Raw genomic sequence first — 16,297 nt, forward strand, 5'->3', positions numbered from 1 at the left:
AGCGACTAGTCAACCATCCTGTTCATCATCCCTATTCATGATGACAACACTGCTGGTTCAGTGATGCTAACAGTACAAAGCCTTTCACCAGCTACTTTTAAGAGCACTCCATAACAAATAAAGGTTTAAAAAATTCTCTTCCTGTTTTCATAATTAACTTTGTATGGTTGATAATGGAGAAAGAAGCTGTTTTATTCTAGCAGGCCATGCTAAATCCCAAAGTATTGGGTCCGTGTACAGTGAATTTCGCAAATTCACTGACGCAAATTTCGTCACTAGAATAGTACGCGTGCCACACGATTTTTGTAACCGCATGTACTTTGTACGTGCAGATCGCATATGCGCATTGAATTTGTTTTGCACTAATCAGTTGTTCCACAGGTGGCGACACTGGCCCAGGCCGTTGTTTCACAGTAAAAAATTAAACTAGAAAGACAGAACAACAAAATATCAGAGACTGCAACAACAATCAAAGATGAAACTTTCTAGAGCACACGTTGTTCGCGCGCGCTATCAAATGGAGTACACTTTGAAAGGCTACCCATTCGACTGTACGCATACGTTAGCGTACGTGTAAAAAACAACGGTGTATACTTTGGGCTTAACAAGCCCAAAAAACGTTGACACCTGGTTTTCATAACCTGATATTTTCCAGTATACAGTTTTTTCAGATCTCTCCCATCAGACTGAGAATTCATATATCATTGTGCAAATGCTCTTTGAGGGTTTGTGGAGTAAAACTTTATCGTAGCAGTGCAGTACGACGCGGTTGCCTTCGTAATGAGCTGATTGTGAGATCCCTTCCAAAAACGAGCATAACAAACTCTTGCCGAGAGCGCTCGGGTTGGCATGACAGATGAAGATTGAGTCTGAGATGGTGGAGATGGCTGTAATGAGGGCTGAAGAGAAACAGACTGAGCTAATGGAGCCCACAGTGAGATGAGGAGCCCAGGAGTTATTGTCTTCCTCCTCCTCCTCCTTTTTCTTCTCCATGGGCTCAAGCGTCTTATAGAGTCACTATGTACTTCCGTGCGAAAAACAAAATGATTTTTGCTCTCTCCTACTGCTGGGCCACAAAATCCAAATGTAATCCAGAGGAATTCTGGGAAATGTGGACAGGAGGAATGGAGCAAGACCCGGCCACACAGACCAAAACATCTGCATCTCTGGACTGTAAAAACAGCTCCACTTTTAGCTTTGATGGGTGAAATATGAAAGACAGCAATTGAGACAGGAAGTTGTGCTTAAAAGGACCTCCGCAGATTGAGTTAGCGGACGGCCAGCGGCCAGCATGCCGTCTTCTAAAGTCATGACAGATGTACGAGTTAAATATGAAGCTGAGGAGAAGCTGGCCATAAATGACTATATTTAGAAAGTGTTTAAAGATGCATTACCATCCAAGGCTAGTAAAAATGGAATTAGTTGCACGGGCCGTATTTAAAATGTCATTAGGAGATATTTTGTGGGAAATGAAGTGCTAAGCACCTTCAGCTGAAGCGTATTATCCCATATCTGATCCTTCCATCAGCGTGAGTCATATGTGAGCGTGTGCGAGAGATAGATGGACTTGGCCTCCCGTGCCTACTGAGCTGATTACAGTACTGTAGAAACACTGGCTCAGTTCAGCAGGAACAGGAGTCTGGTCCACAGACAACTATCCACACACATGTGTCTCACTGCATTTTAACTGTGCCAACCTTGGGAGACGCATTAGAGTTGTTATTGTGAACTAAAATTGAAACTACTGACAAAATACTACATAGTAAAATTACTTAAATGCCATTTGGGGCTATTCCCCCAAAACTATTTTAAATAGCATTTTAGTCATTCTTTTATTGAGAAATACATGGAATGTTTGTAGAATGTTTATTATAAAAAAATAAAATAAAAAAAAAGATAGTTTGGTTTTGTTTGAAAGTTTGGTCACACTTTAGGGTCCAATTCTCAATATTAACTACGACTTTTGCCTCAATAAACTCCTAATTACTGCTTATTAATAGTTGGTAAGGTAGTTATGTTCAGGTATGGATTAAGGGATGTAGAATATGGTCATGCAGGCATTCATTTTGCTTTATAAGCTCTAATAAACAGTAATGTGTATGCTAATAAGCAACTCGTTAATAGTGAGAACTGGACCCTAAACCTTATTCTTTAAAATCCTTTTATGTAAAGCACTTTGAATGACCATTTTGTATGAAATGTGTTATATAAATAAATGTGTCTTGCCTTGATACATTACTTCTGATGTCCTGAGAATGAATCATAATGTTTCATGTTGTAGTGATTCTGGCTCTTCTCTTTTGCAGGTTTCAGATCTGTTTGGTCTGCAGTCACATGTTCAACTCAGGGAAATCAAGCAGGATCCCACTGTCATGACAAATGGAATATGCACAAAAAACAAATCAGTCATTATTAGGACGATTGTTTTCCATCATTGCAACAATTCAATGTTCAAGCTAGAAGATATGAAATAAAGCCAAAATGTCATACTTTTGTATTGTCAGAAAGAATTAAAAACAAATACTGTACTCAAATGTGTGTCATTCTGAAGTACTGGAAGGCTGGGCTACCTGAACTTCCTCACCAAGGTACAGCTTGTTTTTGTCCAGTCCCAGAGTCCCGATCAGATAGGAAGAAAATGTTTGTGGTAGAAATATGCGCAGATGATGCATGTTTACATGCTAAACATGTCACCTTATACTCACTGTTAGTGTTTTTACAACACCTCACACATTCAGGGACGTTTCTGTTGCCGATTTGACACGTTTCTTTGTCTCATATAATAGCCTTTTAATTGTTCAGTGAATATTCAACTGGTTGCAGTTAGACTAGTATTAAATGTGACAATTTATCTACTTTAATTTAACAGCATTTCAAATGACAGACATTTATTAATATTCCTATAGTTTAAATTCAGTATGACCCAGTTTTGAGTGATAAACACGTGCTTGAGAGGGTTGAATTGGGAAAACGCTCAGAGGAAATGGTCCTACAGGGAGACAGAGACCCACGGAGAAGCACTAGCGATGATGGAGTCTAGAGTGTAAAGTACAGAGACTAAACTATTCAGGAGGCCCTTCCCTGGGATTCACACACACACACGCGCAGATGTGAGTGATCATGTGGTGAGAAGGACTCCGGCATGCTCTCCTGTCAAAAGAGTGTGTGGGAGGACAGTGAGCGAAGACAAACGGCGTGTTAGCTAGACGGAGCTCCGCAGTCAAACAACAAAGACGCAGAGTCCAAACACTCACGAAATACAACCGCAGATCTGACAGCAGTCACATCGGTGGAAATTTACTTTCTCAGATTCACGTTTGATGTCATCCAAACACACAGACAGAAATAAATGTGTTCCTTTTATTTGGCTCAATACATCAAGTGCGGAGGCCCCTCTTGGGTTTAGGGGGAGAACACCCACTGCTTTTAAAGTTAAAAACGGCAGCTGGGCTTCTCTTCTATAAATGCCATATCGTCCCACCCAGCATTTTGATGCGTAACTGAGCCACGCCAGGATTCCTTGTCCTAATAAATAGTTTCAGAAAGCTCTCGAAGCTAGGAGTTTTTATGTGAGGCTCTCAGGTTTGGAGGAGGGTGTCCTGAAGCGTCCTCAGCCTGGAATGAACTCTGTCGTCCCGCGAGGCAGCACTGTTTAGTCTGCAGCGTATCGAAGCGAGGATCCACAGTGCCCTGCGCTTCACAGCGGCCTCAGTCAGCACCTGCCAGCATAAAAAAACCACACACATTTGGGTAATTAGCCCTCACAATTTCCACTGGACCACGGAAATTAAGTGTGTATTAATCATTATCTATTTTCATATTGCAAAGCCCATATGCTGTTCATTTTTCAATGGAACTAAAAAAATAGAGGTGCATTCGCTAGTTCGGTGCTGATTTGATGGGATTGAGACTCACATGGGATTGAGACTGTAACGATAATTCTTTCATATATATATATATATATATGTTTGTATAAAAAACGTTCTATAAAAAGCGTTTCAATATGTATGGTGCAGCTCACACCCTCATTGTATTTCGCCATGTTAAAATGACATGACTGGCTGAGTTTTACTAAACGTCAGAGAATCCTCACACTCATTGGCTGCTGCCTCTAGATATGCTAGTAGAGTAGTGTAGTTCGGTGATGCAAGGAGTGAAAATTAGACAATGGAACACACTTATTATCGTGTTTTACCAGCGGAGACAACGGAGAAACGAGTACCTGTATGACAGAAGCAGAAAAGGTTCCACCACATGAGAAATAAACATGCATTAGTAAATCATAATTATGACATAAGAAGTTGAAATTATGAGATACTAAGCCATAATTATGAGATAAAAAGTCAAAATTATGAGATTAAAAGGGAATATGGCCTAAAACTTTTGGCATGTCAAAATTATGACATTACACCTTAAAATGATGACAAATTGTTTTAATTACCGGTAGTCATAACTGACATAAAAAGTTGAAAGTATGACAATGTTATTAGATTGAAATTATAAGATAAAAAGTAAATTATGACCAAAAAAAAACATATCATGGTTTAAGAAGACTTGGAATATAAAGCACAAATCAGATGAACTACTTGATTTTTGGGTTTTGTTTGTCAGATTCAGAGTTTGACAGCCCATGGTCACTATGAACTGTCGTTGTATGGGAAACACCTGCATGAATATTCAAAATATCATTATCAATATGAATTATCCCTGTATGTAAACAAAGTTGAGGCCTAACCTTGCCATAAAAGAGCCACTCTCAGCATTCAAGCAGTTGGGGCTAAACTTGTTTTTAAAGTGTGTGTGTGTGTGCGTGCGTGTGTGTGTGTGTGTGTGCGCGCGTGCGTGCGTGAGACTGAAACGCTTCTGATTTTAAATGTGTTGTAAACCCAACAGCCTATTTTATTCTGTTGTTCTCTGCATACCTCACAAACTAGCATAGGATCAATAAAGGCACTGATGACAACTTAATTGGGCTGCGCAGAGCCCTCGTCTAGTCTTGAATAGGCCACCGGGTTCGCATGAGTAAACCCTTGGCATTTGTGGACGTAAATGTAATTTCACAATGTGCTGAAACTGAATCAGTGAAGACCTCACCTTGTCAGTTATTTCAGTGATAATGCTAACAGGTCCATGGGAAAAGATGGCAAAGTTTGAAAACAGATGCAAGACGAGGTTTGTTGAAAGAGAGGAGGACAGGAGCTCTTTCACAGCACTGAGGTGACTAGGAAGGGGAGGACGAGTGAGAAACAGGATCCTTAGATGAGTCCAGGCTTCTCTGGCCACTGCCTGAGATTAAAAACAAAGAGGAGGAGACCATCAGTAATTTTCCAGTCTGCTTCACTTTGCTGTTTTTAACTTGTGACGTAAGGTTGACTGACTTCAGCGCCATAATTAGATCTCTTACGGTTTGTTGGGACCTCTGGTGCCCTCTGTTGGTGGGGTGGTGGAAGAACGTCAGGAGCCACAGCAGCGGTTCGGCGTTCTCAGGCTCTGCCAGAACAAGCAGCTCAACAGCTGTGTCCACCCAGTACCCACACTGCACCAGCAGGAACCAAGCTTCAAAGACAGACTCATACGCCCTGGAAAAATCACCATCCACCCAAACACACAATGGAAGAACATAACAGTTATTTACTGTTACACGTGTGTTATGAAGAGAGATAAAGAAACAAGAAGGTTAATTCTAATTGAACACTGAAATGGACAGCTTAAAGTGATAAATAAATAAATTACTTTAATCTGTCAATTTCAATGAATTTCAAACTTTGATTCAACAATTTGTTTGCTTTTTCATGTAGAAATATTCACAGAAGTCGATTTGAATATATTAAAAATGTAATTTATTCCTGTGATAAACAAAAGCTGAATTTTCAGCATCATTACTCCAGTCTTCAGTGTCATGTGATCCTCCAGAAATCATTCTAATATGCCGATTTTCTGCTCAAGAAACATTTCTATTTACCATCAGTGTTGAAAAGTTGTGCTACTTCATATTTCTTTTAGAAACGATACAAAGAATTCTTTGACAAATAAAAAAAAATTTTTACATAGAAATCTTTCTGATTTACTCACACTTTTGATTGATTTAATGCATCCTCGCTAAATAAAAATATTCAACCTTATTGATCCAAAACTTTTGAACAGTAGTGTATGTGTGTATACTGTATAGGGTTACTTGCACCAAATGCGAAAAGAATTGGCGTCAATAGGTCTACTCGCATCAAGGATGAAACAAATCGACCGTATGTCTGGCTAAATGAAAAACATATTTTATACTTATGTGCATATATTATGTATACACATATATTATGAATGGGACTTTTAAGGGCGGGTTATGTATGTAGCACAAAGGGTTAATGTACCCATTTTAAAGTCATTCAGGACATTCCACTTGGTGTGGATAGACCTTTAGGGTATTTTTCCAGGACAAGCATTTGTGAAGAGCAGCTATGTACTTCAAGTGAAAACCTATCACTGAATATCTGGTCATCTGTGTCCAAACACCCTTCCTGTGTCACGCCTGAGCTGGCCAGAAACATACCGGATTACTGCGTGGGAAATCTCTCAAGTAACAGCACGGCAGACGATAAGAAAGCAATGAAGTGCAGAGTGTCTTGAAGCTCATCTCACCTGACATCTTCCCCCGCCTCCTCATTCTCTGTCACGCTCTGAAGTAAACTTCTGATCCAGCTCAGATGATCCCGCCAGGCTTCCCTGGGAACCTCTGAAAGAGGGTGACATGAGAAACGCAGAAATCAGACACTTTGGAAACTGATTTTGAGCTGGATACCTAACTTACCCACTGATAATAAACCTCCGGTTCAAATAGTTTCAATCGACCCTTCGATAGGCCTTTAAAATGTTCTTGACCAATCTTTGTTTATTTTATTGCACTTTATCTATTTGCATCTGTAGATTTTAAATACAATACATATCTTTGAAGTCCGATTTCTCAAAATGCATTTCTGAGGCAAATATCTCCACTTCATTAAACATTACAGCTTTATTCCTATCTATATTCTGAAGGATTTACAGAGGGGTTTGTTAATTTATCATTTGCTTGACTGATACATTTTATTCCTAAAAACATAGTGAATTTTGAAAATGTTGAAAAAAATGGTGGACAAGAATGTATGCAATTCTTAATCAACTGGGGAAGTATGGTGATACTTCAGTTAAACTGTTTACCTGGGGTGTTTAGCCCCTTAAAACATATTCAGCACTGTATATTTACTATCATTATATGGACAAAAAAGCAGACATTCATCAAAATATATTCTTTTGTGCTCCGCAGAAGAAAAGGTCAGGTTTGGAACAACAAGAGGGTGAGTAAATAATGGCAAAATGTTCATTTTTGGATGAACTGTCCCACATTCAAGAATAATGACCTATCCTTGGCTAGATGAGGTAAATACCTAAGCTCTGGCATTCACAAATCTCCTTTCAGAGACGAAGGCCCCCTTCATGTCAATCATTCCATGTACACTGACAATTGAACCGGCGCAAACAAATAATCCTAAAAAAGAGCCCCTAGCGGAGCAGACACCTGAGGCCTGCAGCTATTCTTCTGTTGTGCTGGATATAGAATAGGTGGCATTGTGAGGATATCCTCCGGAGTTGAGGAGGCGCTGCAGAGCCCAGGGTCCTTTGGGAGTCGAGCCAGAGATAGATATCAGAGGGCCGGCCTGAAGCGGGCAGGGTGGGTACAGGAGGAAGGAGCCTGTTTGTTTGGGACTGCTCTGATGGAGGGAGGGAGATAAGGCCAGGCTTTTGGACACTTCAGATGGTGGAGGTTTAGGATGAAGGATTCAAATAAAGCTCAAGCCACTCACTGAGACAAAACCGATATTTTAGTCGTGTTCAGTCGGTTGATGAGGTCATCGTTTTGGGTGGTATATGAGTAAAAGAAAGAGATTTAGTGTCTTGTAATTTGCTGGCGATCTGATATAATTAGACTAAACTATGTAGCTGTGTCTCCCCTTATTCTAGGAAACATTCACAATTTCTGTCATATGACCGTATATATGCCTATGACTGACATGTACGTGAGAATAGTGATTTGTTTTCATGGTAAGAATCCATTTAAAGCAAATTAAAGTAATTTATATGGGAAGTAAATGAATTTTGTGTCAACGCAAACTGATCAAGGTCTACAAATATGCTCTGTTTAAAAGTTTGGATCAGTACGATTTTTTTAATGTTTTTGAAAGTAGTTTCTTGTGCGTACCAAGGCTGATTTTATAAAAAAAAAAAATAGTACAAAAATTATTTTATTTTTTTTACACATTTTGTAAAATATTATTACAATTTAAAATGACTGTTTTCTATATTTTATATATAAAATGTAATTTATTCCTGTAATGGCAAAGCTGAATTTTCACCAGTCATTACTCCAGTCTTCAATTCAGTCAAATTAATTTAATATGCTGATTTGATGCTCAAGAAACATTTATTATTATTATTAATATTATTATTATTATTATTCAGTGTTGTAAATAGTTGTGCTGCATAATATTTTTGTGGAAACTGTGATTCAGGATTCTTTGATGAATTGAAAGCTCCAAAGAACAGCATTTATTTTAAATATAAATATTTTGTAACATGATGATGACTTTACTGTCACTTTTGATACATTTTTTTGCATCCTTGCTAAATTAAAGTATTAATTTTCTTTTTTTTTCTTTTATCTTTTGAACGGTAGTGTGTCCAATTCATAAAATCAGGTGATTTTCAGGTTAAGGATCAGCCATTTATTTTTAAATGAAAAAGGATTTTGTCTTATTGAACAATCCTCTAGTATTTATGTTTTTTTGTTTGTTTTGTTTTTTTAATACATGTGATATAAAATCTTTATAATAATAACATTTATAATTAAGTATTTTTCACAAAATGATAGCTGTGGGGTAAAGTGTGCCAGATGTTCTGGACATTTTTTTCTTATTAAATAAATTTTTATTTATTTCAGAAAATGTGAATAAAACACATTCTGCACATTTTGTTGGTTCTGTATAAACAAATGTTTATTTTATTCATATTTAAAAAATGTAAACAATTTATATATAACAATTAAACTGACAGTTTACCCCTAAAGAGATATTTTGAAAATATTTTTTTGGCTTCATTTACTTAAAGCTTTATTTAGCATTATACATATGCATTATATTATGCATTATATTAGGGGTAAACTGTAAACGATGTGCCACTTTTTAAGTTGGTTATTTGAAACCAACTTAAAAAGTGGCACAGCTTACCCCACCCCCTCCCCCCTATGTGCTATAAACTGTTGATGCTCTATATCATCAGAAAAGCTTTCTCAGAGATAGTATGTGATGCTGTACCTGACGGTGCTGTCAGTAAAGGAGAGAGTAAACTGGGCGTCACGTTTGGGAAGAAGGCTCTGAGTGGTAGACGATCCTACAAATCATATATGCACACAGATATCACAACAAGTCCAACTTTGAAATATCTCTTTTGTGTCGTTTGAGAGCCACTAGTGGCACCAAACAGACCTGCCAATCACATGAAACTCCACAGAGGCCATGCATTGTTATTTCTCTGCGTTGTTTTCTTTTGTTTACGGCCTCTGTGGGATTTCGTATTTTTGGAAACAATCTTTTTTTTTTTTTTTTGATTCGGTTTGGTGCTTGCTAGTGCCAGAGAAATGACACATTCACATTCATGAAGTCAGCTTGTACCTGAGGTTTCTGTCCAGTCACTCTCTGGAGGAAGCAGGCGGTGAAAACCTGTACGAGGGCTCTCAGGGCCAGGTTCTCATCAATCTCTGTCAACACATTCCTGCACACACACACACACACATTATAAATCCATACTGTTTTTGTTTAAAAACAAACAACATTCACACTAAAGCTCTAATATATGCTTTGATTGAGAAAGCATCAAAACATAAGATATGGGTAACAGTTTAGTATTCTTTGAAAGCTTCCAATAGCAGCCTAAATCAGAAAAATGTCAATAATAAAAATAATATTATTGGACAGTACTAATATAATAATTGATAGAACCAACAAAACATTAATAACTGAATATGTTGTAGTCAATGAATGCTTTTTCCTGTGAGCTTTTGGGGGGTTTTATGAAACCTGTAGCAGTTTGCCTTTTTTGCCAAATAATTTTGTAAGATAAATATCATAACCAAGTAGTGTTTTGTTTAAAAAAATAGAAAATATTTTCCTCATATTTTGATGGTTTAATCACATTTGTAGGGTTATTAAAAACAAATATCCCTTCCGGACATCAATTTTGGCCACTACTGTGTATATTATATAATGTCTTTTTTTTTTTTTTATATATATATATATACATTTTTTTATTTTAGCAGAATGGATTTAAAGATGGTCTGGGGCACATTTTATGGTGTTTTGCAGACAGATTTTGCATAGGTCTAAAAAAAAAAATAATACAAGCCAATATTCACCTGTAAATCTCAGTGACTGTGAGAAAGATGTGGCAGTAATGGGCTGAAGCTTGAGGCTGGTGGGGGAAAGAAGAACATTGCAGTGCATTAGGAACACTGTCTGGTTGTAATCTACTCTCTCAACCACCAGGAGGCAATGCTGCAATAATAATGAGGACCCGTTGGCATCTCCCACAGATCCTCTCCCATAATTCACTGCTGCAAGTTTAACAGCCAAGTTTCTTACCAACAAAACGCACATTGCTTTATTATACAGCAAATATCATCTGTTTTAAATTCATGTGAAAGAGAGTAAAAAAAATTACATCCAAGCAGCTGTACATGCGTGTCTGGTGCAGCACGTAAACGTACATGCACATATTTTAATAGAACAGGTTTCATTAATATACCCATAGTTCATATGGGCAAAGAATGCCATAAAAACATTTCACCCAGACCCAAAACATCAGTGCTCCAGAGAGCCCACATGTGCCCCTGCGGTCTTTGATCCTCAGAACATTTGTCTCTGTTTGCGCATGTGTTTGTGTGTGTGTGTGTGTGTGTAGGCCACAGGGAGAAGCCTCATTATTCTCTCCTTCATTTGGGACCATTAAAACATCTGCCACACCCAGCCTACAGGCACCCTCATCTCCCCTCTGCACGCACACACACACACACACACACACACACGATCCTCACACACCACCCCCCAAACCCCAAAGCATCTCAGATATTCCCGTAACCCCAGCTATTCAACGCTTGCCAAAAGCCGCCAATTTGCTGCTCCAATAAAAAGAGACGCATTTCGGCAACAAATATTAGATGGTCTGATCCCGTCTCAGAAACAGAAGACAGAGCAATAGAAACAAGAAAGAGAAAGATCACGTCAAGAAAAGAGTTCACCAACTCACAGCCAAAGTCATAAAACCAATGAACGAAACTGTATGACTGCAATCACAAGCAATTTTTCGCACAATAATTCAGATGCACCTGGAGCCGAAATGTTGATATACAACACCATTTAATTCCTCACCGGATCTTCATAAATAAGCGATTCAGACACTAGTCATCAGACAATCGTCATACACTACTGTTAAAAAGTTAGGAGTCAGAAAATTAATACTTTTACAAAATGTTTCTATTTCAAATAAATGCTGTTCTTTTGAACTACCTATTCTTCCAAGAATCCTGAAAAAAAAATATTAAATATATTTTGATTAAATAAATGTAGCCCTGCTGAGCATAAAAGACTTCTTTCAAAAACATTGAAAAATCAAAATAAACCCAAATTTGGTCAGTTTGATCACCTAACCCTTTGGCAGCCTCAAAAAAAGCATTTCTCCTTAAAGGGAGAGTTTACCCCAAAGTTAAAATTATGCAATAATTTACTCACCCTCGCCTCATGTTGTTCCAAACCTGTATGACTTTCTATATTTAATTGGGACTGGAGCTGTCAGTGGAGTTACAGTGGAAAAGATAATCTTTTAAAAAAAAATGTGTTCATGACACAAAGTTCAGAAGACTTAAAATATAGAGCACGACTAGTTTGGGCCACTTGTACTACACTTTCATGGTAATTTTTCTGACAATGTATGGTGTTTTTTTCCCCAGTCCCCATTTACTTTCATTATATGGAAAAGAGCAACCATTACATTCTTCATAAATTCACCTTTTGTGTTTTACAGTAGAAATAATATGGGTTTGGAACGACATGAGGATGAATAAATTATCAATCATTTTCAAAACCAAAAATTGAAAACTATTGCTTTAAATCTCTAAAATCTCACATAAGAGACCGTGATGTAAGCAGAGGCGTAGGAAAGAGCTGTCTGCTTTTTATGAAGGCCGAAGCGTTCTCTCCCTAGTGAAAACAGATGGGTTCTCCAAACACTCATCCATACCTTCTCCTAACACTTCAGGGAGGGTCAATTACAGAATAGCAAAAACATCCTCTTTCTGGCAGTGGGATGCTGGAAGATGCTGTTTATTGTTATTGGAGCTCAGCTTTGAGGAAGGTGGATGAAAACAGAAATGTGAAACTAATTTCTGGTTTCCCCTTTTTGATTGCGGTTTAAACAACTTGTTCCTGCAACGTAAACACACTGCACAGTTTAATATGCTCTGAAGCACAAACAAATACGAGTTGAATGCAGCTGCATTTGGGCCTCATTTTACCTGTCTGTACAGCTCAGAATGAGATGCTAAACAGACCTCAACGAACCTCAACCATCAGCTATGTACACGATGACTGTTTGACATCCTTAGAGAGACATGTAAATAAGGTCTTGATTTCAGTCATTTTAAGTTTCTTTATGTAGGAATGAAACAGCCTCATAAAGATGTGTTTGGAGCACGGGTCTGGTTCACGTCACACTGTTTGAGTTTGAGGCCGGCGTACCGCTGTTAATCTTCATACATTGTGTACCATACGAACAACAGACCATCAAATTCCTTCTTTACTACCATAGTTTTGCTGTCAACACAGCAGCACAAAATTAATTAGCAACCGAAGCAAATATTATGACATGCGGTACTAGTTGCCACCAAACATAACAGTGCGAACTTGTTGCTAATAAACACGGTGATGGTCTGTTGTTGTAAGGTGCTGATATATCTGTTTGGCCGTTTTTAAGGGACAAATGCAACTATACAACATTTGGTGTAATCAAAAAGTGAAACATTTTAAAAGTAGCAGTTTAAATGACAGATATTTAATGTGGTCTCAAACTTGAGACCCATCTAAAAAAAATTCAACATACCAGCATTTAATGGTAAAATAGAAGAAATCAAGTGTACCAGTAATGAGTCGTTAACATGTTTGTCCAGACTCTGTGTCATTGATTCATGGTCAGACAGCACCGATTCCAGTAAGCTCACTGCTGCCCCCTCCAGACAGGTGGGGCTAAGACACCACAGGGTCACTACAGCCTCATCCTCCAACACAAGCCTCTTACTGTGTAAGAAAGAAAGACAGGAAAAACATACACAGGTCAAGAGCGGACATCATCTGTGTGCTGTCATTAAATGCTGCATTACAGTGTTTCAGTGTAATGATACATACCTGATCAAGGCCTCACTGACTTCCTTAATAAACTCTTGATTCAGACAGGAAGAGCCACACAACATGGAATGCTTCAACAGAGCTCCAATGAGAGGAGCCATCTGAGGACATGTGACCAAGGCAGCGCATGCCGTCGACATGGTGTGAATGTTCTCGTTTGAACATCTACAAAGAGTGATTAATTAGTGTGGATTATATATATATATATATATATATATATATATATATATATATATATATATATATATATATATATATATATACATACACATATACAGAAGGCATTTAATAATAACTGTTGTTAGAGGTGCTCTAAAGGCGAATCCAGTGTGAGATTAAGCGTTCATTACCTTGCTGATGTTTTTGGCAAGCCGTCACAGCTTTTAATGACCTCGTCTGTCATCAATGCCACCACCTGAAAAGTGACAACAGGACACAACAGTTTGCACAACATCACAAATGTCATAAAAATGCAATTTAAAAATCAACTCAGCCTTTAACTTGGTTTCAGTTTATAATAACCGTGAACATGAAAAACCTTTTTCTCATGTAAATGAGTGGAAAATACACGGCAGGGAAAGATATCTAATATTCACAATGTATTCATTGTGAATGATTTTAAAATGATTTTATTAGTCCATTTTTTAAACAGCACATTGCTAGACTAGATGAAAAGTGACAGTCATCTATATCATGGTGAAATGGCTACTGTCACTTTTCATATGCTGCCTCATTATGTCTACATAATATATACATAAGTGGTATTTATAAATACAATTTGTATATCAAACATGCATATACAGTGCTATGCATAAGTTTAGACACCCATGCTAAAGTTGACTAAAAAGAGGAATAAAAAATCATCTTTTGGAAATTGAACTTAATGCCTTAATTTAAAAAATTAGGAAAAATCCAACCTTTAAGGACACCAATTTTCTTTGTGAATGAATAATGTATCGTAAATAAATAAATGTTCTTCCTTAAAATACAGGGTGCATAAGTTTGGACACCCCTATGTTAAATTCCCATAGAGGCAGGCAGATTTTTATTTTTAAGTATTTTTTTTTATTTTTTGTTTAGGATACTATGCATCCTGATAAAGTTCCCTTGGCCTTTGGAATTAAAATAGCCCCACATCATCACATAGCCTTCACCATACCTAGAGATTGGCATGGGGTACTTTCCATAAGATCATCTCTCAATGCAAATCAAACTAGCTATTAGGCTAACTGAAATAAAACCATGCCAATCTCTAGGTATGGTGAAGGCTATGTGATGATGTGGGGCTATTTTAATTCCAAAGGCCAAGGGAACTTTATCAGGATGCATAGTATCCTGGATCCATGAAGTAACTGGCCTTTAAAAATAAAAATCTGCCTGGCTCTATGGGAATTTAACATAGGGGTGTCCAAACTTATGCACCCTGTATTTTAAGGAAGAACATTTATTTATTTACGATGCATTATTCATTCACAAAGAAAATTGGTGAACTTAAAGGTTGGATTTTTCCTAATTTTTTAAATTAAGGCATTAAGTTCAGTTTCCAAAAGATGATTTTTTATTCCTCTTTTTAGTCAACTTTAGTATGGGTGTCTAAACTTATGCATAGCACTGTATATATATATATATATATATATATAGGTAAATATTGCTGTTTATTACTATGTACTATTTTATTGGTCCAAATCATTATTTCAACATAAATGATTCAATATTAATATTCCTGGTGTTAATTTGGTTAATAATGCTATGCTTTTCACAGTATTTTACTTTTAGATTAAACATTTTCAACCTACTTGGCAATAGTGGCTGTTTATAAGAAACAACCTTTATTGTGATTGGGGGAAAGAAAATAGATTCAATCGAAAATCATCAATAGACTGAAAAAGAGAAATCGTTTAGCCTCAGGCCTTATTACCCATCACACCACCCATGTCATTATTAACCAATATGCCAAGGCTGTGAACAGTGATTCCCAAACCTTCTGAAGAGCCTCTGAGTGGTATCGCTTCGGGCTTGATCCAGCATGTTTTACTGTAGCATGAGATACACTGCCCTCCTCCTCCGAGATCAGATGACACAACATATTCTGTCCGGAACAGACACAGAACGTAAAAATGCAGACGACAGCTTTTATTGGGAAAATGTAATCACACACCATGAAACATCAATAACATAATTTGTCTATAATTGGACAACTATTTGCTCATCATAAATTCATCTCCATGTTGCATACAAATAAAAAAAGGGAAAAAGACAATGGAATGGTGGCAAGGCCTGTCTGTTTATGAAAGCACAGGGTTTAAGCCTTGACAGAAAACATGTCTGCTTGTGGTGGGGCCATGTGGTTTCTTTAGGTTTACAGTATGCTAAGATGTCCTCCACAGACCCAAAGAGGCTCAATTACTACCATCTGAACAGCAAAAACACACTGCAGATCACACTTAACTCTAAGCTGGGCTGCGGCTACAGCACAGGCCAATGAAACGCAGACCTTATATGTTCTCTAGTTTTTTTTTTCTCTACCTTGAGGTGGAGAAAGATGGCATCTGCCATGATGTTTTTTCTTTGTTTTGTCTGGGTTTTTTTTTTGGGGGTCTTCAAAGTGGTAATTTAGACAGTACTAAACCACATGGATGCCCAGGCTAAATCAAAACAACTTGTACAATATTCCTAAAATGAAAAGAAAGAAAACAGACTGTTTGAGAGGAGCACATATTCACTTCTCAGATGTTTTCTGATCAAGGCATCACATGACTGTAGCCTAAAGATCTTCAAAGAAACAAGCTAACACAATACATTATTAAACTATTAATACTAAA

The 16,297-nt window shown here is 37.5% G+C and overlaps 2 protein-coding genes across 3 annotated transcripts in view; one reads left to right on the forward strand and one right to left on the reverse strand.

Moving 5' to 3' along the window:
• Positions 1–2,534, forward strand: part of aopep (aminopeptidase O (putative)) — a 93,270-nt gene extending 90,736 nt beyond the window's left edge. For both annotated transcript variants that reach the window (XM_084390387.1, XM_084390386.1), the window contains exon 17: positions 2,307–2,534. The gene's annotated coding sequence lies outside the window, so the exon portion shown is untranslated. The remainder of the gene's footprint in view (positions 1–2,306) is intronic.
• Positions 2,535–3,346: 812 nt separating this feature from the next.
• Positions 3,347–16,297, reverse strand: part of fancc (FA complementation group C) — a 28,833-nt gene continuing 15,882 nt past the window's right edge. Inside the window, exons 5-15 of the mRNA XM_084390388.1 lie at positions 15,457–15,564; positions 13,826–13,890; positions 13,476–13,640; positions 13,211–13,367; positions 10,436–10,491; positions 9,696–9,795; positions 9,339–9,414; positions 6,631–6,724; positions 5,405–5,579; positions 5,095–5,286; positions 3,347–3,719 (exon numbers count right to left, since the gene is read on the reverse strand). Coding sequence (XP_084246514.1) covers positions 3,579–3,719; positions 5,095–5,286; positions 5,405–5,579; positions 6,631–6,724; positions 9,339–9,414; positions 9,696–9,795; positions 10,436–10,491; positions 13,211–13,367; positions 13,476–13,640; positions 13,826–13,890; positions 15,457–15,564 — 1,329 coding nt within the window. The 3' untranslated portion in view covers positions 3,347–3,578. The remainder of the gene's footprint in view (positions 3,720–5,094; positions 5,287–5,404; positions 5,580–6,630; positions 6,725–9,338; positions 9,415–9,695; positions 9,796–10,435; positions 10,492–13,210; positions 13,368–13,475; positions 13,641–13,825; positions 13,891–15,456; positions 15,565–16,297) is intronic.

This window comes from Rutilus rutilus (genome assembly GCF_951802725.1).
Source record: "Rutilus rutilus genome assembly, chromosome: 19".
Lineage (NCBI taxonomy): Eukaryota > Metazoa > Chordata > Actinopteri > Cypriniformes > Leuciscidae > Rutilus > Rutilus rutilus.